The sequence below is a fragment of the Pseudophryne corroboree genome, chromosome 6 (assembly GCF_028390025.1).
Source record: "Pseudophryne corroboree isolate aPseCor3 chromosome 6, aPseCor3.hap2, whole genome shotgun sequence".
Lineage (NCBI taxonomy): Eukaryota > Metazoa > Chordata > Amphibia > Anura > Myobatrachidae > Pseudophryne > Pseudophryne corroboree.
In genome coordinates this window covers 502,392,446-502,415,593 of record NC_086449.1, presented here as the reverse complement: position 1 = coordinate 502,415,593, position 23,148 = coordinate 502,392,446, and the positions used below count along the sequence as shown (strand labels likewise).

Below are 23,148 nucleotides of genomic sequence, written 5' to 3'. Positions count from 1 at the left end.
CAATTAGGGGTATATGCAATTGCGGTCGAATTCCCGAAAATGTCGAAAAACTGGACTTTTTCGCCCCCAAATAAAAATTTGACAATGCAATACAGGACTTTTCGTCAAAAAAAACGGACTTTTCAAATTCGACTTTTTGAAATTCAACATTTCTGCAATGGTACAAATGCGGCTTTTCGACAAAAGTATATTCAATTGAAGAATGTAAATTCGACAACAGTGCTTTTCGTCAGTAAATTCGTCATTTTCAATCCGCCTCACTTTGCAAGCGGAATGTAATAAAAAAAATTAAAAACATGGGGGTTTTTTGTGTTTTTTTTATTGCTAATAGCATATCTATTTATATTAGAAGGGATTAGGTACTTGGTTTGTCTATTTAGGAGGTACAAGTATTATTTATATATTTTTTAAAATATGATTTCTTTATTTTTAAATGGAATGGGTTAAAAACCAGAAAAAAAAATGTGTGGGGTCCCCCCTCCTAAGCATAACCAGCCTCGGGCTCTTTGAGCCGGTCCTAGTTGCAAAAATACGGGGGGAAAATGACAGGGGATCCCCTGTATTTTAACAACCAGCACCGGGCTCTGCGCCTGGTCCAAAAAATACGGGGGACAAAGAGTAGGGGTCCCCCGTATTTTTTGTACCAGCACCGGGCTCCACTAGCTGGACAGATAATGCCACAGCCGGGGGACACTTTTATACCGCTCCCTGCGGCCGTGGCATTAAATACCCAACTAGTCACCCCTGGCCGGGGTACCCTGGAGGAGTGGGGACCCCTTCAATCAAGGGGTCCACCCCCCCCCCCCAGCCACCCAAGGGCCAGGGGTGAAGTCCGAGGCTGCCCCCCCCCCCCATCCAAGGGCTGCGGATGGGGGGCTGATAGCCTTGTTGAAAATGAAAGAATATTGTTTTTTGCAGAAGAACTACAAGTCCCAGCAAGCCTCCCCCGCAAGCTGGTACTTGGAGAACCACAAGAACCAGCATGCGGGGGGGGGGGCCCCGCTGGTACCTGTAGTTCTTCTGCAAAACAAATACCCAAATAAAAACAGGACACGCACACCGTGAAAATACAACTTTATTTCACACATGCCGACACATACATACTTACCTATGTCGACACGCCGACTGCCACGTCTCCAATGTCGAAGAATCCGGGGTACCTGAAAATAAAATTATACTCGCCTAAATCCAGTGTCCTGTGATATTTGTAATCCACGTACTTAGCAAAAAAAAAAAAAAAACGCATACCCAATCCACACGGACTGAAAGGGGTCCCATGTTTACACATGGGACCCCTTTCCCCGAATGCTGAGACCCCCCGTGACTCCTGTCACAGAGGGTCCCTTCAGGCAATCAGGGAGCGCCACGTCTTGGCACTCTCCTGATTCCCTATGCGCGTCTGAGCTGGCAAACAGCGCATCGCACAGCACCTCCATTCGTTTCAATGGTGGGAACTTTGCGGTCAGCGGTGGGGTTACCCGCGGTCAGCCGCTGACCGCAAAGTTCCCACTATTGAAGATAATGGAGGGGGCTGTGCGATGCGCCTCTGACAGCTCAGACGCGCATACAGCCAATCAGGAGAGTGCCACGACGTTGCGCTCCCTGATTGGCTGAAGGGACCTTCTGTGACAGGAGTCACGGGGGGTCTCTGCATTCGGGGAAAGGGGTCCCATGTGTAAACATGGGACCCCTTTCAGTCCGTGTGGATCGGGTATGCGTTTTTTTTTTTGCCAAGTACGTGGATTACAAATATCACAGGACACTGGATTTAGGTGAGTATAATTTTATTTTCAGGTACCCCGGATTCTTCGACATTGGAGACGTGGCAGTCGGCGTGTCAACATAGGTAAGTATGCGTCGGGATGTGTGAAAGAAAGTTGTATTTTCACAATGTACGTGTCCTGTTTTTATTTGGGTATTTTTTTGCAGAAGAACTACAGGTACCAGCGGGCCCGTTTCCCCCCCCGCATGCTGGTACTTGTGGTTCTCCAAGTACCAGCTTGCGTGGGAGGCTTGCTGGGACTTGTAGTTCTTCTGCAAAAAAAAAAACAATATTCTTTCATTTTCAACAAGGCTATCAGCCCCCCATCCGCAGCCCTTGGATGGGGGGGGGGGGGGGGAGACACAGCATCGGGCTTCACCCCTGGCCCTCGGGTGGCTGGGGGGGACCCCTTGATTGAAGGGGTCCCCACTCCTCCAGGGTACCCCGGCCAGGGGTGGCTAGTTGGGTATTTAATGCCCCGGCCGCAGGGAGCGGTATAAGTGTCCCCCGGCTGTGGCATAATCTGTCCAGCTAGTGGAGCTCGGTGCTGGTACAAAAAATACGGGGGACCCCTACTCTTTTTGTCCCCCGTATTTTTTGCACCAGGACCAGGTGCAGAGCCCGGTGCTGGTTGTTAAAATACGGGGGATCCCCTGTCATTTTTATCCCCGTATTTTTGCAACCAGGACCGGCTCAAAGAGCCCGAGGCTGGTTATGCTTAGGAGGGGGGACCCCACGCAATTTTTTTTCGGGTTATTTACCGTTTTTTGTACCATCTGAAAAGTCGATTCAAAATCCGTCAATTGGTCCGTTTTTCGACAGCGGGACTGTTGAATCCGGTTTTTATTGAATATATCGAATTCCGGCACCCGCCGGCCAGAATTCGACGGTCGAATTGTGTCGAATTTAAAAACGGGCGAAAAATTGCCGCAATTCGCCCGGAATTGCATATACCCCTTAATGTTTTTATACATACACTATTATTTCATTTTGTTATTTCTTTACAGCTCCCGAGACCTCTTGTGCGCCAGCCAGGTGGAGCATTTAACAAAAAATAAGGATGCAAGGCAACTCATTCCCAAGGATCACCTACTTTGGGATAAATTAGTTTATTTTGTTTGCTTTAAGGGCCCCATACACTAGAGCGATAATGCCCGATTTCAGCCCAATTCGGGCATTCGGCCCGATATATCAGCTTAAATCGGGCATTTTAGAGGTGTTCCTGAACCGATCCGCGATCCCGTGAGCATCGGATCGGATCTTCCAGATTGAATGTGCTGCACATTCAATCTGGTCCGACCTGGGGGCATGGCTTGGGATCGCCAAGATATACCGTATGCAAATTGGCAGCATCCAATGTGTCTTAGCCGCAGCATCCGATGTATCTTAGCCGATCCTGCCCCCCGGGAGGTTGCCGGGTGATCGCCTGCGATCAACTCCGACATGAGATCGTTCTAGTGTATGGGGCCCTTATCACTTACTAGAGGATGTTGTTGCTATAAACATTTTGATGAAGCATGCAACATAAGTGATTCAGCTTACTGAAAATGACAGAACATACAATAATTTGATAGTTTCTCTGCACAGAAACGGTTAATTCTTTCAGCATTTAAGAAAATATTTTTACCTTACATTTTATAGCTACTGCTTCCTACACAGATATTACGTACATTCTCAGTATGAAAAATTGCTTCTTTGGAAATCTTTCAAATTCCTATTTGAGAACATGCAAGATTACAACCTTATAAAAAAAAAAGCTATTTTATATTTCTTTGAACTTCAAGTGCATAGGAAAAACACTGAGCTATAGGCAAATTCTGACCCTGCTGCAGAATTAAGATACATATTGCTCTATGATTTTTCACCAAGCTTCCTTCCATGCATGTTCTTGCAAGACCAAGGGGTAGTGTTCACTCTAGGCTGTTTTAGCAGGGCGCCGCGCCCTGCCCGGTTTTTAACAGGCAAAACCCGCACTGCCCCTTTTGCGGCGCCCTGCTAGAACAGCCGCCCGCTCCCTGCCCTCCCGGCGTGTATAGATGCCGTGCGCATGCGCGCGGCATCCATTCACGCATTGGGAGAGGGCTGGGGGAAGCCCAGCACCGACGGAGGTGCTGGGCACGCCCCCAACAGTGACGTCGGCGGCCACAGACGCTCTCTATAGTAGCGTCTGTGGGCCGCACCGCCCCCTAAAATGACGGAGGCGTGACCACGCCCCCTAATTTGCGTGGCCGCGCCCCCATTTCGGACGCGCACGCCCCCTAATTTGCGTGGCCGCGCCCCCATTTCGGACGCGCGCGCGCCCCTGAGTCCGGCGCCCTGCCCCTTTTCACTCCTAGAGTGAACACTAAAGGGGGGTATTCAATTAGTGCAGTTTTTTCACGAGCGCTAGAAAGCCCCTTGTGGGCTCAATGTGCTCACCATGCTGTGGGCACGGTGGCTCATTGCGCTTGCCACAGGTTAAATTCTCCCTCTGTGTGTGTCGTGGACACCCACAGAGGGAGAATAGCCTGTCTCGCCGGTATTCTGCCGGCGCCATTTCACAGTCGGAATTCCGGCTCAGTATTGTGAACCCCAGGATTCCGACTTGCGGTAATATAACAGCTTCCCGTTTAGTGTGTACCCAGCATTAGAAAAGGTTTCATGCTCTCCAAAGCAGAGTACAGATTTTTTTTTTATCATCATACAGGTGAGCAGACAAAAACAAATATAAACCTCAATGGAGTAGTTATTAGAAAATGAGGCCACCATGTGAAATCTACCAATGTCTGGATTTAAGGGAGGATGCAACACAAATCTTCCATAAGACAGACATTTGACTGGTTGATAGTAGTGGAAAATGCTTTCTTAGACAGTGTTACTAGAATCTCTCATAAATGCTACAATGTGTTTGGTCACAATTTGGTGATTGCCAATTCTTACATATGTGTAACATTAATGCCATGATCAAACTACTGCATTACCCTGCCTGCTCTGTGGATGGGACATTATCCTCCAGGACACTTCTTCCACAAGAAAAACTGTGAAACATAGGGTGTAGATAATCATTCAGTATCATTAAATAGCTAATGGTACTGTAAAAACTATTTTCTAATGAAGAGTTTTTAACCACTGGTGCAAAATTACAAATTCTCTGCTGTCAATTACAAATTATAGTCTGTTAAAAATGATGTGATTTAACGTCTACATTTAACATAGAATTTGATGGCAGATAAATACCACTTGGTCTAGTCTGCCCCTTTTTTTTATCCTTTATGTACTCAACCCCTTTTTGATCTCTAGTTCTTTGTAAGGCTATTCATATGCCTATCCTAAGCATGTTTAAATTGCTCTAATGTCTTAGCCCCTACCACCTGCAACGGAAGGCTGATCCACTTCTCCACGACCCTTTGTGCAAACTAATTGTTCCTTAAAGTTCCCCTGAACCTACCTCCCTCCATTTTTAGTGCATGTTCTAATACTTCTCTTCCTTTGAAGAATGTTTCCCTTCTGTACTTGGTTAAAACCCTTGGTACATTTGAAAGTTTTTATCATGTCCCTTCTCTACTCCAAACTACATGTTAAGATCTTTTAGTCTTTCCGGGTAAGTTCTGTGATGTAGGCCATGCACCTTTTTAGTTGTCCTTCTTTGTACGCTCTATAATGAATTTATATCCTTCTGGAGATATGGTCTCCTGAACTGGACACAGTATTCCAGATGAGGCCGTACAAAGGACCTAAACAGTGGCCTCATTACTTTTTTTTTTCCCTGCTACTGATTCCAATTCCTATGCAAACTAGCATCTGACTTGCCTTTCTCATTGCTTTGTTGCATTGCTTTTCTGCCTTTAAGTCACTTGAAATAGTCCTAAATCCCTTTCCTAATCAGTAGTTTCCATCATAGTACCCTTGATATTCAGCCTTTGGGTTTTGAGACCCAAGTGCATGATTTTGCATGTTTTAGCATTAAAATTCCACGTTCTTGACCATTTCTCAAGTCTACCGAAATCAATCATTTGTATTACCCATATCTTTGGTTTATATGCAAAAAGGTATACTTTTCCATCAATACCATGTGCAATGTCACCAAAGATCACTGGTCCAAGTACAGATACCTGGGATACTCCACTGGTAACATTTCCATCCATATAATGCATTGCAATTACTACAATTCTGTTTTCTATCCTGCAACCAGGTTCTTAATCATTTAACGGTTTTATAATCCTATCACCTTCTAACGAGTTTATTTACCCGTGTGCGATGTGGCAGTGTCAAATGCCTTACTAAAGTCTAGATATGCAGCATCTACGGTCCACCCACGATCTATTATTTTAGTCACATAGTCAATAAGATTTGTTTGGCATGATCTCCCACCAGTAAATCCATGCTGTTTGGGATCCTGTAAGTTGTTTGATTTAAGATATTCCACAACTCTTTCTTTTAATAGTGTTTCCATTGATTTTCCTACTACTGATGCAAGGCTTACTGGTTTGTAGTTACTTGCTTCTTCCCTGCTTCCACTTTTGTGCAGTGGAACTACATTCACCCATTTCCAGTCCTCTGGAATTGGACCTGTATCTAGCACCTGGTTGAATAATTCTGTTAATGGTACTTCCAACACACCTTTATGCTCTTTTAATATAATTGGATGAATCCTATCTGGCCCCATTCATTTATCCACTTTCAGTTTTGAGAGTTCTGTTAGGACCTTCCCCTGTGCAAATGTACTTTCACTCATTAACTGGTGTCCAGCAAGATTGGTGCTGAATGTTGTGACCCCACTCGACAAATAAAATTAAATTAATTGGAGAGAACCACCCATGTACACAGTGCCTCAAAGCCAAACAACTGTTTATTTATCCCACACAAGCCACCCCCTAAGTGTGTTTGAAATGGACTTGTACATGTTTTCATAGTGTCCATACTAATGGGTTATATCTGGCGATTTAATTATAGGATAGCAACAACATTATTTGAAAGTTGTAACTTGACTGACATCTATAGCCCTGCAATAGGAAAACATGTTACATCTGCAGGAAGTTTTTGCCAGGGCCAGGAAAGGTCAATGAAAAGTTGATTTCTTACATAAAGATGATAATCACAAAGCAAATTATACTGAAAAATCTTTTGAAACTCCCATCCAAACTGCACAACTTTGAAATCATGACTTTATACTAGGGGTACTATCAACATTTGGGACTGTCAATTCAGAATCCGTTTTCTTTAAGCATGTAATGAAGTGGAATTTAATAACGAGAATTAAATATAACACTTGTGACAATGTTCACTACACCATCATCATCATCCATGGTCATTCTTAACCACTTAGAAGGCAATAATGCAAGGGGATGTTACCGCAGTCAGCTGGGCTTTTTCGGACACTGCTGCATCCCCTGTCTATAAAAGAGGCAATTCATTCTGCACATGGGAGTGATATCATGGTCTGTATGTACAGCACTCTAAGGCGCATATACCATAACAAAGTGAGGAGGGGAACGAGCACAAATATGATGATATCTGCGTGTGCAGAGATCAGCTTCAGCAAGTCCCCCTTGATCATCAGTCAACCTTGCCCCACTCTGCAATAAGGTATGGGTGGGTTCACTGCCACTGGAACCTATTGGGTCATTCCACACCAAATCAACACAGGTTTCAAACTGACCAATTCAGATTGTAGTGAAATCTGGTATAATAAACGCTGTCAACCCCCAAAATCTAAGGCTGATAAGTACACTGGTTTTGAAGTTATATGCCTTTAAAGCTGCAATTTATTTATTAAACATGCTATTAAAAAAATTAACATTTTGTCAATCAAAATCAAACTATTGATTTTCTCAAAAAGCCATTTATTTTTATTTTGCGGGGGGAAAAAAATCTAAATTATTGTTCACTCTTAATAAATCCCCAAAGTTTAATTTTGAGATCATGGTGGGATTACTTGCTGTAAGGACTTTCATTGTTAAGAGAAACATAAAAATTTAATTTAAAAATCACCCCAAAAAATTTTCAGTACACTAAATTAGAGGAATTTACGTTCCTCTTCAGGTGGGTTTGGAGACATGATTCTACAGGTAAAGCCTGCTCCCACTTCTGCACAGGCACAAGGACATAAGTGGAAATATACTCCATGTGGAAAGACACTTCAACTGTGTTGAATAGGCCAGGTCTTGACAAATTTTTCTAAAATTTAGGAGCCAGGATGAAAGTGTAGCAACCAGACCACCTCCCCCCTCCTTTAAAAGAATGGGGGAGATGTGTGCTGAGCGAGGGGAAGGGAGGGGGCGCTCATTTCAACCAGCGGTGAAATGATCGATCTCACTAGATTTGGCAAGCATGCATAATCAAGAGCCAGCGTTAGCAACGCGCGGGGCCGCGCATCGTTGTCTCCACAAATGGAGAGATGAGTGCCTAATTTCTAAGCAATCTAGTCAGATTGCTTAGAATTTAAGCACTCATCTCTGTGTGTACCCCCCTTAACTGCTTCCTCCCTCCCTGCATAATCTGGTAGCCAGTCAGCAAAATATGGTTGCCATGGCAACCTGGCCCAGAGGATTTGTAGAGCCCTGGAATAGGCCCACCGTCTACATTTCCCCTGGACCACTACAAGTGGTGCAGGGACAGGATAGGTTGGGGTGGGATTTAAAAAGTGAAGCAAAGCACCTTGGTCACTAATGTAAGCCCACCCCTAACCTAACCTGTCCCTGGACCATGTGTGTCATATTTGAAAAAAGTGGAGTCTTTAATTACAGTAGAGTATCAGACTGGATGAATGTGTGCCGAGAGCAGGGAGAAACAGCAACTTGGAGAAGGGGTGCTGGGAGGGAGAGACAGCAGACTGGGAGCAACACTATACTCACAAGAACCAGCCTCAGTCACACGGTTATCACTGAACCAGTGCTCAAGCTACAATACTCCCATTAGTGATATATTACAATTGGGGGGGGGGGGACTGAGCATTTTAGCTATACTGTTATTTCAGACTGCCTGGAACACAACACCATGACAGTCTGCTGCATGGGTCTTCAAACTGTGGCCCTCCAGCTGCTGTGGAACTAACACATCCCAGCATGCCCTGCTTCAGTTTTAGCAAGACTTAATAGCAAAACTGTGGCAGGGCCTGCTGGGATGTGTAGTTCAGGAAGGTTGGGGTGATACCGCACTGCCAGTTATAATTTTAGCTGACAGAATTTGTGCACCAACTATTAACGTGTGTAGTAAGTGGGAAATCCAAAAAAAAAACCTGTTTTCAGTGTTGGTGGTGCTCCTTTGAAGAAATTGATAGCTATATCAAAGAAAAGGGTTTCCCCGTCAAAGAACAGGGAAATAGGAAGATTTACCTCTTTGTGTGGGGGCACTCTTCGCTATATTAGAATTAAAACTCGGCTTTTAATGAATATGTACAATAATCGTATATCAGGTTGGGTTCAAAAATCCCCCCAAAAAACACTACTTGTCTCTCTTTTTGAGACTAGGTTAAAATAGATGAAATCAAATAATTTTCCTCATACCTATTATTCTGTAATGAGGACAATATTATGTATACAGGTAACCAATCGGGTGAAATATCAGTTGCTGTGTATAATAGAGGTTTGTATATTAGAAATACATTTTACTATGAACCTCTATAGGACAGTTTGCTCCCGGCGCTATTCAATACAGCGACGACTGACCCTCAATTGTCGGGAATTCTTCTCTCATCCCCGGGGGGTGAGAGAAGAAACCCAACAAAAGTGCCGGCGCGAGGCTGATCCTGTCGGGAATCAGCATCGCCGCGGGTAGTTAAGTCGGAGAATGCCCGTTCTCCTGACAAAACTACCTGTTAAGTAGGCGAGAACGGGCCATCGCCGACTTAACTGGAGCTGAATTAAATAGCATCGGGAGCTAATTCCCGGCGCTATTCAACTGTTGCCGAATTGAATCGACCCAAGTATATATTTTTTATTTTTTAATAGTTACCAGCCCATCAAAATGATGGATCATCATAACAGTAATGCCAGCACCGGTGGCAGTGTGCGCCTGAACGGAGCAAAAATTGCTAATATTGATGTCTATTAATTGATCTTAAAATGCATTATATTTTTGGCACATCAGAGTATGGATTACAAAGCGTACAGTAGGTGCATATTCTTAACCATTATTGAATTTGCATGTTTTGGGGATTTAAAGTGTGAAATTAAGGCATGCAATCAGATCATTCAGCTCCTTTAATGAGACTGTTGCCAACTCAGGGTCAATAAATCACTTTCGAAGCAGTTTCAAAAGGTAATTAGTATGCAACTGCCCACAATGAAAGCTATGGTGAATCGTGAAGATCAGCTGTGCCTGAAGAATTTCTTTGTAGTTTTTGTTAACAACCTGCAGAGATAGCCATGGTCCACAAAAAGTTTTCAAAACATCTATGGGATCTTATTTTTGAAATTAGCAGAGTATAAAATTATTTCAAAAGGCCTATCATCAAATAAAAAAAAAATGTGGCACAACTGGAACATTGCCAAGATCAAACTCATTAGGGAATCTACCAAGAGACCTACAATAAGGGAACCATAGAAATTTCTAGGAGAAACTCGTCACTCTCCTACCATTCTACATGTCTTCGCTTATGGAGTAGCAAGATGGCCACATATCGCAAAACAAAAGCAGAGTCAAGCCTGTCTATAAAATGCAGTCATGGATACTGAATGTTTTTGCAGTAAAGAGTGGGACAGAATTGCAAAGACCAGGTGTTGAGAAAACTTTGTGAAAGGAATAGGCAAAAAAGGGAGGTTAAAAAAATTAAAATGAATAAATAATACAATATGACCCAATTTACATCCAACAGACCAAAATTTCAGTAAAGGGGTGTTATCTTTTTTAGATTTTCAGAGTTGATAGGGTGGTACTACTGCCCATCGAAAAAGATTAAGAACCACTATTCTAAAGGATTAAATGTACCTAAATCAACTGCCAGTATGTACCCGACCTGAAGCATTGACAGAACATTAAAATTCTGGATGGCACTTTTTACCCATTTGAATCAATAAATAACCACAAAGTATAATGGACCTGTACTCTAAGGCCGTGTACACATCAGAACGATGTGTTCCAGGCCAATCTAACGTTGACACCATGACATATCGCGTCTTGCATACACACTGCACGGTGCAGGGGACGACAGCGCAACGTACTAAGCATGGCATTGTACACTATAGGTGGAACTCAACTGCTATATCACGCTCGATCTCCCGTTTAAAGTGACAGGAGATCAATTAGTGACATTCGATTGTTATTTCTTATGCCCATAAGTGTCTGGTTTAGCCACGTAAAGCAGCTATACCCAACTAAACTACTGGGCGTCGAAACGAGTCACTTCACTCATTTAGGCTTGCCACCTCAGGGAGGTAAGCAAGCTGAAATGTCGACATCAGCAGCTGTTTGCGTCTGAACAGAGAAACAACTAAATTTAATTCAACCCAATATCTTCTGACTGACCGTGCAGCACAGAAAACCAGGAGATATCGTATACAACCCTGGGAGTGCACAATTGTCCATACACACTGTACGATCCGCATGATATGTCACTCCAATTTGCCCAAAAACAGCATATCGTGCAGATATTGACCTAATGTGTACTCGGCCTAACAAGTTACTTTACCAGTAACACAATTTTGGCGATTTTTTTTTTACCAAACTAATTTCAAGGGTATTTGCCTACTCATGATCAAACAAAAGAAAAAATAAGATTTTAAACCTACCGGTAAATCTTTTTCTCCTAGTCCGTAGAGGATGCTGGGGACTCCGTAAGGACCATGGGGTATAGACGGGCTCCGCAGGAGACATGGGCACTATAAAGAACGTTAGAATGGGTCTGCACTGGCTCTTACCTCTATGCCCCTCCTCCAGACCTCAGTTAGATCCTGTGCCCAGAGGAAATGGACAATACGAGGAAAGGATTTTGTTAATCTAAGGGCAAGATTCATACCAGCCCACACCATCCACACCGTATAAACTGGAATATACGCAACCAGTTAACAGTATGAACACAAAACAGTATCAGCTTAAGACTGATCTCAACTGTAACATAACCCTTATGTAAGCAACAACTATATACAAGCCTTGCAGATTTTGTCCGCACTGGGACGGGAGCCCAGCATCCTCTACGGACTAGGAGAAAAAGATTTACCGGAAGGTTTAAAATCTTATTTTCGCTTACGTCCTAGAGGATGCTGGGGACTCCGTAAGGACCATGGTGTTTATACCAAAGCTCCAGACCGGGCGGGAGAGTGTGGACGACTCTGCAGCACCGACTGAGCAAACGCAAGGTCCTCATCAGCCAGGGTATCAAACTTGTAGAACTTTGCAAAAGTGTTTGAACCTGACCAGGTAGCTGCTCGGCAAAGCTGTAAAGCCGAGACGCCTCGGGCAGCCGCACAAGAAGAGGCCACCTTCCTAGTGGAATGGGCCTTTACCGAATTTGTTAACGGCAATCCTGCCGTAGAATGAGCCTGCTGAATCGTGTTATAGATCCAGCAAGCAATAGTCTGCTTCGAAGCAGGAGCGCCAACTTTGTTGGCTGCATACAGGACAAACAGTGCTTCTGTTTTCCTAACTCGAGCCGTCCTGGCTACATAGATTTTTAAGGCCCTGACTACATCCAGGGACTTGGAATCCTCCACGTCACTCGTAGCCACAATAGGTTGGTTCATATGAAATGAAGAAACCACCTTAGGCAAAAATTGAGGACGAGTCCTCAACTCTGTTCTATCCACATGGAATGTCAAATAGGGGCTCTTGTGAGACAAGGCCGCCAATTCGGACACCCGCCTTGCAGATGCCAAGGCCAACAACATGACCACCTTCCAAGTAAGAAATTTCAATTCAACCGTTTGAAGAGGTTCAAACCAGTGAGACTTCAGGAACCGTAACACCACGTTAAGGTCCCAAGGTGCCACTGGGGGCACAAAAGGAGGCTGGATGCGCAGTACTCCCTTTACAAAAGTCTGGAATTCTGGGAGAGAAGCCAATTCCTTCTGAAAGAAAATAGATAGGGCCGAAATCTGTACCTTAATGGAGCCTAATTTTAGGCCCATATCCACTCCTGTCTGTAGAAAGTGGAGAAAACGGCCCAGATGGAAATCTTCCGTAGGAGCATTCTTGGCTTCACACCAAGAAACATACTTCCTCCAGATATGGTGATAATGTTTTGCCGTCACCTCCTTCCTAGCCTTTATCAGAGTAGGGATGACTTCTTCCGGAATACCTTTCCCAGCTAGGATTCAGCGTTCAACCGCCATGCCATCAAACGTAACCGCGGTAAGTCTTGGAACACACAGGGCCCCTGTTGTAACAGGTCCTCCCTGAAAGGAAGAGGCCATGGATCTTCTGTGAGCATCTCCTGAAGATCTGGATACCAGGCCCTTCGAGGCCAATCTGGAACAATGAGTATTGTTTTCACCCTTTTCTGTCTTATGATTCTCAATATTTTTGAGATGAGAGGAAGAAGGGGGGAACACAGACCGACTGAAACACCCAAGGTGTCACCAAGGCGTCCACCGCTACTACCTGAGGGTCCCTTGACCTGGCACAATACGGTGACGCCATCATGTATGTGAGGAATTCCCCAAAGACTTGTTATCTCTGTAAAAACTTCTTGATGAAGTCCCCACTCTCCTGGATGGAGATCGTGTCTGCTGAGGAAGTCTGCTTCCCAGTTGTCCACTCCCGGAATGAAGACCGCTGACAGAGCGCTTACGTGATATTCCGCCCAGCGAAGAATCCTGGTGGCTTCCGCCATTGCCACTCTGCTCCTTGTCCCTCCTTGGCGGTTTACATGAGCCACGGCTGTGACGTTGTCTGATTGAATTAGAACCGGTAGGTCGCGAAGAAGATCCTCCGCTTGTCGTAGGCCGTTGTATATGGCCCTCAATTCCAGTACGTTGATGTGTAGACAAGCCTCCTGGCTTGACCATAGCCACTGAAAATGTCTTCCTTGTGCGACTGCTCCCCATCCTCGGAGGCTCGCGTCCGTGGTCACCAGAACCCAGTCTTGAATGCCGAACCTGCGACCCTCTAGAAGGTGAGCACTTTGCAGCCACCACAGGAGAGACACCCTGGCCCGGGGGGGACAGGCTTATCTTCTGATGTATTAGTAGATGGGACCCGGACCACTTGTCCAGGAGGTCCCACTGAAACGTCCTTGCATGAAACCTGGGGATGGCCTCGTAGGCTGCCACCATTTTCCCCAGAACTCGAGTGCATTGATGAACAGACACTATTTTTGGTTTTAGCAAGTCTCTGACCATGTTCTGGAGGGCCTGGGCTTTTTCCACCGGGAGAAAAACCCTCTTCTGTTCCGTGTCCAGAATCATGCCTAGGAATGATAGTCGAGTCGTTGGAATCAATTGTGACTTTGGCAGATTGAGAATCCAACCGTGTTGTTGTAGCACTCTCAGGGAGAGCGATACGCTCTTCAGCAATTGATCTCTCGATCTTGCTTTTATCAGGAGATCGTCCAAGTATGGGATAATTGTGACTCCCTGCCTGCGCAGGAGCACCATCATCTCCGCCATCACCTTGGTGAAAATCCTCGGGGCCGTGGAAAGCCCAAACGGCAACGTCTGAAACTGGTAATGACAGTCCTCTACAGCGAATCTGAGGTACGCCTGATGAGGCGGATATATGGGGACATGAAGATATGCATCCTTTATGTCGAGTGACACCATAAAATCCCCCCCCTTCCAAACTGGAGATCACAGCCCGGGGCGATTCCATCTTGAATTTGAACTTTCTCAAGTACAGGTTTTAGGGATTTTAGATTTAAAATGGGTCTGACCGAACCATCCAGCTTCGGGACCACGTACCGGGTCGAATAGTACCCTTTCCCCTGTTGGACTAGGGAAACCTTGACAATCACTTGCTGTTGATACAGCTTTTGAATTGCAGCGAACACTACTTCCCTCTCTGGGGGAGAAGCTGGCAAGGCCGACTTGAAAAATCGGCGAGGGGGCACCTCTTCAAATTCCAGTTTGTAGCCTTCGGATACAATATCCATCGCCCAAGGATCCACGTCTGACAGAACCCAGACCTGGCTGAAGAGTCAAAGACGTGCCCCCACCGGTGCGGACTCCCTCAGTGGAGCCCCAGCGTCATGCGGTGGATTTAGTAGAAGCCGGGGAGGACTTCTGCTCCTGGGAACCAGCCGTAGCAGGCATTCTTTTCCCTCTACCATTACCTCTGGCGAGGAAAGATGAGCCCCAACCTCTTCTGGACTTACGCGACCGAAAGGACTGCATCTGATACGGTTTTCTTTTGCTGTGGGGGAACAAAAGGCAAAAAGGTAGATTTACCCGCGGTAGCTGTGGCAACCAGGTCCGCGAGACCTTCCCCAAATAAAACTTCACCGCAAAACCTCCATATGTTTCTTTGAGTCGGCATCACCCGTCCATTGGCGAGTCCACAGGGCGCGAATAGCAGAAACCGCCATGGCGTTGGCTCTCGACCCCAGCAGCCCAACGTCTCTTTGAGCATCCCTCATATATAAGACTACGTCTTTGTGGCCTAAGGTTAATAAAATGGTCTCCCTATCTAGGGTATCAAGGTCAGCTGACAAGGTATCTGTCCAAGTTGCAACTGCACTACACACCCATTCCGATGCTATTGCCAGTCTGAGCAAAAGCACCTGTATGCGCATAAATAGACTTTAAAGTAGTTTCCTGCCTGCAATCAGCAGGATCTTTGAGAGCTGCCGTGTCCGGAGACGGTAGCGCCACTTTCTTGGACAGGCGTGTTAAAGCCTTCTCCACCCTGGGTGAGGATTCCCAACGTACCCCGTCCCGTCCAGGGAAAGGATATGCTAGAAGAATCCTCTTGGGAATCTGTAGTTTTTTTTATCAGGAGTTTCCCAAGCCTTTTCAAATAACTCGTTAAGTTCATGGGATGGGGGAAAGGTTACCTCAGGTTTCTTTTCCTTATACATGCGCAACCTCGTGTCAGGGACCGAGGGGTCATCTGTGATATGCAAAACCTCTTTTATTGCAATAATCATATAATGAATACTTTTTGACACCCTTGGGTGCAACCTCACTTCATCGTAGTCGACACTGGAGTCAGAGTCCGTGTCGGTATCAGTGTCTGCTATCTGGGATAGAGGACGTTTTTGAGACCCAGAAGGGCCCGGTGACACAGCCGAAGCCGTGGATTGACTCCCTGCGCTTTCCCTGGACTCTGCTTTGTCCAATCTCTTATGTAATAAGGTCACATTTGCATTTAAAACATTCCACATGTCCATCCAATCATGAGTCGGCGTTGCCGACGGCGACACCACAATCATCTGCTCCACCTCCTCCTTAGCTGAGCCTTCCGTATCAGACATGCCGAGACACTCGTACCGACACCCCCACACACACAGGGATATAGTTATAAGGAGACAGTTCCCCAATAATGCCCTTTGGAGAGACAGAGAGAGAGTATGCCAGCACACACCCAGCGCCAACTGACACTGGAAAATAATGTCCCAGATAACAGCGCTTTTATATTAGATTACTGTGTAATACACTCACTGCGCCTTACAAGTGCCCCCCACCCTCCTCTTTTCAGCCCTGTGTCACAGTGTTCAGCAGGGGAGAGACCGGGGAGCCAGCTTCTCTGCAGATCTGTGGAGAAAATAGCGCTGGTTAGTGCTGAGGGACCAAGCTCCGCCCCCTCCGGCGGTAGGCTTCGGTCCCGCTCAAAATATTTCAAACTGGCGGGGGATATAAAGAACTACTGCCTCTGCAGTGTCTATGCCAGATACAGAGCTTTTATTGCTGCCCAGGGCGCCCCCCCTGCGCCCTGCACCCATCAGGCCCGGCTAGTGTGTGTAGTGTGTGTGGGAGCAATGGCGCACAGCGTTACCGCTGCGCGCTTACCTCAGGGAAGATCCGAAGTCTTCTGCCGCCTTGAAGTCTTCTTTTCTTCTTATACTCACCCGGCTTCTATCTTCCGGCTCTGCGAGGAGGACGGCGGTGCGGCTCTGGGACGAACGGCGGGAGAAGACCCGCGTTCCGACTCCGACTGGAGCTAATGTTGTCCAGTAGCCTAAGAAGCAGAGCCTATCACTTAAGTAGGTCTGCTTCTCTCTCCTCAGTCCCACGATGCAGGTAGCCTGTTGCCAGCAGTGCTCCCTGAAAATAAAAAACCTAACAAAATTATTTTTCAGAGAAACTCAGGAGTGCACCCTATCTCCTCTGGGCACAGGATCTAACCGAGGTCTGGAGGGGCATAGAGGGAGGAGCCAGTGCACACCCATTCTAAAGTTCTTTATAGTGCCCATGTCTCCTGCGGAGCCCGTCTATACCCCATGGTCCTTACGGAGTCCCCAGCATCCTTTAGGACATAAGAGAAAAACCTCCTATAAGAAATACACTGCTCAAAAAAATAAAGGGAACACTAAAATAACACATCCTAGATCTGAATGAATTAAATATTCTTATTAAATACCTTGTTCTTTACATAGTTGAATGTGCTTCCAACAAAATCACACAAAAATTATCAATGGAAATCAAATTTATTAACCCATGGAGGTCTGGATTTGGAGTCTCACGCAAAATTAAAGTGGAAAAACACTACAGGCTGATCCAACTTTGATGTAATGTCCTTAAAACAAGTCAAAATGAGGCTCAGTAGTGTGTGTGGCCTCCACGTGCCTGTAAGACCTCCCTACAATGCCTGGGCATGCTCCTGATGAGGTGGCAGATGGTCTCCTGAGGGATCTCATCCCAGACCTGGACTAAAGCATCCGCCAACTCCTGGACAGTCTGTGGTGCAACGTGGCGTTGGTGGATGGAGCGAGTCATGATGTCCCAGATGTGCTCAATTGGATTCAGGTCTGGGGAACGGGCGGGCCAGTCCATAGCATCAATGCCTTCGTCTTGCAGGAACTGCTGACACACTCCAGCCACATGAGGTCTAGCATTGTCTTGCATTAGGAGGAACCCAGGGCCAACCGCACCAGCATATGGTCTCACAAGGGGTCTGAGGATCTCATCTCGGTACCTAATGGCAGTCAGGCTACCTCTGGCGAGCACATGGAGGGCTGTGCGGCCCCCCCAAAGAAATGCCACCCCACACCATTACTGACCCACTGCCAAACCGGTCATGCTGGCGGATGTTGCAGGCAGCAGAACGTTCTCCTTGGCGTCTCCAGACTCTGTCACGTCTGTCACATGTGCTCAGTGAGAACCTGCTTTCATCTGTGAAGAGCACAGGGTGCCAGTGGCGAATTTGCCAATCTTGGTGTTCTCTGGCAAATGCCAAACATCCTGCACAGTGTTGGGCTGTAAGCACAACCCCCACCTGTGGACGTCAGGCCCTCATACCACCCTCATGGAGTCTGTTTCTAATCGTTTGCGTAGACACATTCACATTTGTGGCTTGCAGGAGGTCATTTTGCAGGGCTCTGGCAGTGCTCCTCCTGTTCCTCCTTGCACAAAGGCGGAGGTAGCGGTCCTGCTGCTGGGTTGTTGCCCTCCTACGACCTCCTCCACGTCTCCTGATGTATTGGCCTGTCTCCTGGTAGCGCCTCCATGCTCTGGACACTACGCTGACAGACACAGCAAACCTTCTTGCCCCAGCTCGCATTGATGTGCCATCCTGGATGAGCTGCACTACCTGAGCCACTTGTGTGGGTTGTAGACTCAGTCTCATGCTACCACTAGAGTGAAAGCACCGCCAGCTTTCAAAAGTGACCAAAACATCAGCCAGAAAGCATAGGAGCCGAGAAGTGGTCTGCGGTCACCACCTGCAGAACTCCTCCTTTATTGGGGGTGTCTTGCTAATTGCCTATAATTTCCACCTGTTGTCTATTCCACTTGCACAACAGCATGTGAAATTGATTGTTAATCAGTGTTGCTTCCTAAGTGGACAGTTTGATTTCACAGAAGTGTGATTGACTTGGATGTTACATTGGGGTCGATTTAATTCAGCAACAGATGAATAGCCCCGGGAATTAGCTCCCGACGCTATTCAATTCAGCTAAAGTTAAGTCGGCGAATGCCCGTTCTCGCCGACTTAACAAGTAGTTTTGTCGGGAGAACGGGCATTCTCCGACTTAACTACCCGCGGCGATGCTGATTCCCGACAGAATCAGCCTAGAGCCGGCCGCGCTGCAGCACGTTTGTCGGTTTTCTTCTCTCACCCAGAATGCCCCCCCCCCCCCCCGGGGTGAGAGAAGAATTCCCGACAATTGCGGGTAACTAGTAGCTGAATTGAATAGCGTCGGGAGCTAATTCCCGGCGCTATTCATCTGTTGCCGAATTGAATCGACCCCATTGTGTTGTTTGAGTGTTCCCTTTATTTTTTTGAGCAGTGTATTTATCCAGTCAATGGTCTCCAATGCATTCATGATTCTTTAATACTGCACCACGACACATAATATTTAAAAACATGAAAACATAATAAATATGCTGCATATAAACTCAAAGAAAAAATCCATTTACTGATACCTTGACGATTAACTTCATTTTGAAGCAGTTCTTCCATTGGCTCTTCCTCAGCTATGTCTAACGGAGTGTCTCCTTCACTATTTACTGCTCCCACATTCGCTCCATGAGTAATTAAATATCTGTAAGTAAAAAAAATTTGTTAAAGAAAATATAAATAAAATTGTCAGCAGCATGGGTTTGGGTTTACCAAATCACTAGTATGGTGTGATAGAAAATAAAAGCCAAAAATGTTCCTTCTTTTGTTAAGATCTCTGCGCTAGAATAGTGTTCACATTTACATATGTGAAGTTACACCAACAAATACATTTTAATTTCACTACAGGAGCAACAGAGAATCAATCATGACTGCCAAAAAGCGGTTACAGTGGAATTCAATTCAAGAACATTACCTGTCTTATGACAACCTTGATCTTTAACACTATTCATCTCCCCTATACAACCTTTTACCTAAGGTTCCTTTTATTGACTCCCCATGCTAACACAATACAGTTGAAACTCAGAAAGTTAGAATATCGTGCCAAAGTTAATTTATTTCAGTAATTCAACTTAAAAGGTTAAACTATTATATAGACTCATTACATGCAAAGTGAGATATTGCAAGCCTTTGTTATAATTTTGATGATTGTGGCTTACAGCTTAAGAAAACCCCAAATCCAAAATCTCAGAGAATTATAATATTACATAAAATCAATAAAAAAAAGGATTTTAAATACAGAAATGTCGGCTCTCTGAAAAGTATAATCATGCATATGTACTCAGTACTTGGTTTGGGCCCCTATTGCCTTAATTACTGCCTCAATGCGGCGTGGCATGGATTCTATCAGCCCGTGGCACTGCTGAGGTGTTATGGAAGACCAGGATGCTTCAATAGCGGCCTTCAGCTCTTCTGCATTGTTCAGTCTCATGTCTCATATGCATGATTATACTTTTCAGAGGGCCGACATTTCTGTATTTAAAATCCTTTTTTTAATTGATTTTATGTAATAGGGTTTTAATTACCTACCGGTAAATCCTTTTCTCGTAGTCCGTAGAGGATGCTGGGGTCCACATTAGTACCATGGGGCATAGACGGGTCCACCAGGAGCCATTGGCACTAAGAGTTTGAGAGTGTGGGCTGGCTCCTCCCCTCTATGCCCCTCCTACCAGACTCCATCTAGAAACTGTGCCAGAGGAGACGGACATCTTCGAGAGAAGGATTTTACACAGATAGTGGCGAGTTTCATACCAGCTCACACATACAAGGCAAATCAAGCTAACGAGCTTGAAACTCAGCAAAAGCTGAAAAATTACTTAACCAAGTAACAAAAGCAGTACTTAACTAAGTAACCACTGCAGGATAACAAAGCGCTGGGCGGGCACCGAGCATCCTCTATGGACTACGAGAAAAGGATTTACCGGTAGGTAATTCAAATCCTATTTTCTCTTACGTCCTAGAGGATGCTGGGGTCCACATTAGTACCATGGGGATGTACCAAAGCTCCCAGAACGGGAGGGAGAGCGCAGACACTTCTGCAGAACTGAATTACCAAACTTTAGGTCCTCAGAGGCCAAAAGTATCGAACTTGTAGAACTTAGCAAACGTGTTCGACCCTGACCAAGTAGCCGCTCGGCAAAGTTGTAAAGCCGAGACACCCTGGGCAGCCGCCCAGAAAGAACCCACCTTACTAGTAGAGTGGGCCTTAACAGATTTTGGACACGGCAATCCTGCCGTAGAATATGCATGCTGGATAGTGAACCTAATCCAGCGAGAAATCGTCTGCTTAGAAGCAGGACACCCAATTTTCTTGGGATAATACAGGACAAACAAAGAGTCCGATTTTCTGTGACTAACAATCCCCTTCACATAGATCTTCAAAGCCCTCACCACTTCCAAGGACACTGATGTAATTGAGGAGTCAGTTTCCACTGGCACCACAATAGGTTGGTTGATATGAAAAACCGACACAACCTTTGGAAGAAGCTGCTGATGCATCCTGAGCTCAGCTCTATCTTCATGGAAGATTAAATAGGGGCTTTTACAGGATAAAACCCCCAACTCCGACACATGTCGAGCAGGAGCCAAAGCCAACAAAGTGACAGCCTTCCACGTGAGAAACTTGACCTCAACCTCCGGTAGAGGCTCAAACCAATCCGAAAGCAGGAACTGCAACACCACGTTAAGATCCCAGGGTGCTGTCGGCGCCACAAAGGGAGGCTGGATGTGCAGAACCCCTTTCAAAAGGGTCTGAACCTCAGGGAGGGCAGCCAATTGTTTCCGGAAAAAAATAGATGAGGCCGAAATCTGGACCTTTATGCATCTAAAACGCAGACCCATATCCACACCTGCTTGCAGGAAGAGGAGAAACCGTCCAAGTTGAAACTCCACCGTAGGAAATCACACCAAGACATTTTTTCCAAATGCGATGGTAATGTTTATACGTTACCCCTTTACTAGCCTGTATCAGGGTAGGAATAACCTTGCTCAGAATACCCTTACGGGCTAAGATCTGGCGCTCAACCGCCATGCCGTCAAACGTAGCTGCGGTAAGTCCTGATAAGCGAATGGCTCTTGTTGCAGAAGGTTCTCGCGAAGAGGAAGTGGCCACAGTTCTTCCAGCAGGAGGTCCAGAAAATCCGCGTACCAAGCCCTTCTTGGCCAGTCCAGAGCAATGAGAATTGCCCGAACCTTTGTTCTCTTTATGAGCTTTAGGATTCTTGGAATGAGTGGAAGTGGAGTGAACACATACACTGATTGGAACACCCATGGAGTTACCAGGGCATCCACTGCTTGTGGGTCTCTGGACCTGGAACAGTACCTCCAAAGTTTTTGATTGAGACATGAGGCCATCATGTCTATTTGAGGCACGCCCCAACGACAGGTCACATCTATGAACACCTCCAGATGTAGGCCCCATTCCCCTGGGTGGAGATCGTATCTGCTGAGGAAGTCTGCTTCCCAGTTGTCCACTCCCGGAAGGAAGATCGCTGACAGCGCCAACGCGTGCCTATCTGCCGTTACATTGTCAGACTGTACTTGAATGGCCCGATCTTGTAGAAGATGAGCCGCTTGGAGAAGACCGTTGTACACGGCTCTTAATTCCAGAATATTTATTGGAAGAATGGCTTCCTGACTTGGAAGGTTTCCCCCTGGGTGATCGCTCCCCAACCTCTGAGACTTGCCTCCATGGTCAGAAGGATCCAGTTCTGAATCCCGAACCTGCGGCACTCCAGAAGGTGAGGCATTTGTAGCCACCAGAGGAGCGAAATCCTTGCCTTCGGCGACAGACGTATGCTCTGGTGTATGTGCAGATGAGACCCTTACCATTTGTCCAGGAGATCCAGTTGGAAGGGTTGAGCATGGAATCTTCTGTACTGTAGAGCCTCGTATGAGGCCACCATCTTCCCCAGAAGGCGAATGCACTGATGAGCCGACACCCGGGCAGGCTTCAAGACATCCCGGACCATAGACTGTATCACCAACGCTTTCTCCCTTAGAAGAAACACCCTCTGCACTTCCGTGTCAGGACCATCCCCAGGAAAGACAATCTCCTTGTTGGCTCCAAAAGTGATTTCGGAAGGTTCAGGATCCAACCATGATTCCTGAGCAGTTGAGTCGTAAGAGTAATCAACCTCTCCCTGGATACTGCCTTTATCAGCAGATCGTCCAGGTATGGAATTATGTTTACTCCCTGCCTGCGGAGGAGAACCATCATCTCCGCCATCACCTTGGTAAACACCCTCGGTGCTGTGGAGAGGCCGAATGGCAGAGCCTGAAACTGATAGTGACTGTCTAACAGTGCAAATCTGAGATAAGCCTGGTGCGGTGGCCAAATTGGAATGTGGAGGTACGCATCCTTGATATCCAGGGATACCAGAAACTCCCCCTCCTCCAGAACTGATATTACAGCTCTCAGATTCCATTTTGAATTTGAACTCCCTCAGATAGGCGTTTAATGATTTCAAATTCAAAATTGG

General features: G+C 46.0%; 1 protein-coding gene across 5 annotated transcripts in view; it reads right to left on the bottom strand.

Moving 5' to 3' along the window:
• Positions 1–23,148, bottom strand: part of PPP1R12A (protein phosphatase 1 regulatory subunit 12A) — a 342,147-nt gene that overhangs the window by 251,856 nt on the left and 67,143 nt on the right. For all 5 annotated transcript variants that reach the window (XM_063927386.1, XM_063927383.1, XM_063927385.1 and 2 more), the window contains exon 3: positions 19,195–19,313. In XM_063927386.1, coding sequence (XP_063783456.1) covers positions 19,195–19,313 — 119 coding nt within the window. The remainder of the gene's footprint in view (positions 1–19,194; positions 19,314–23,148) is intronic.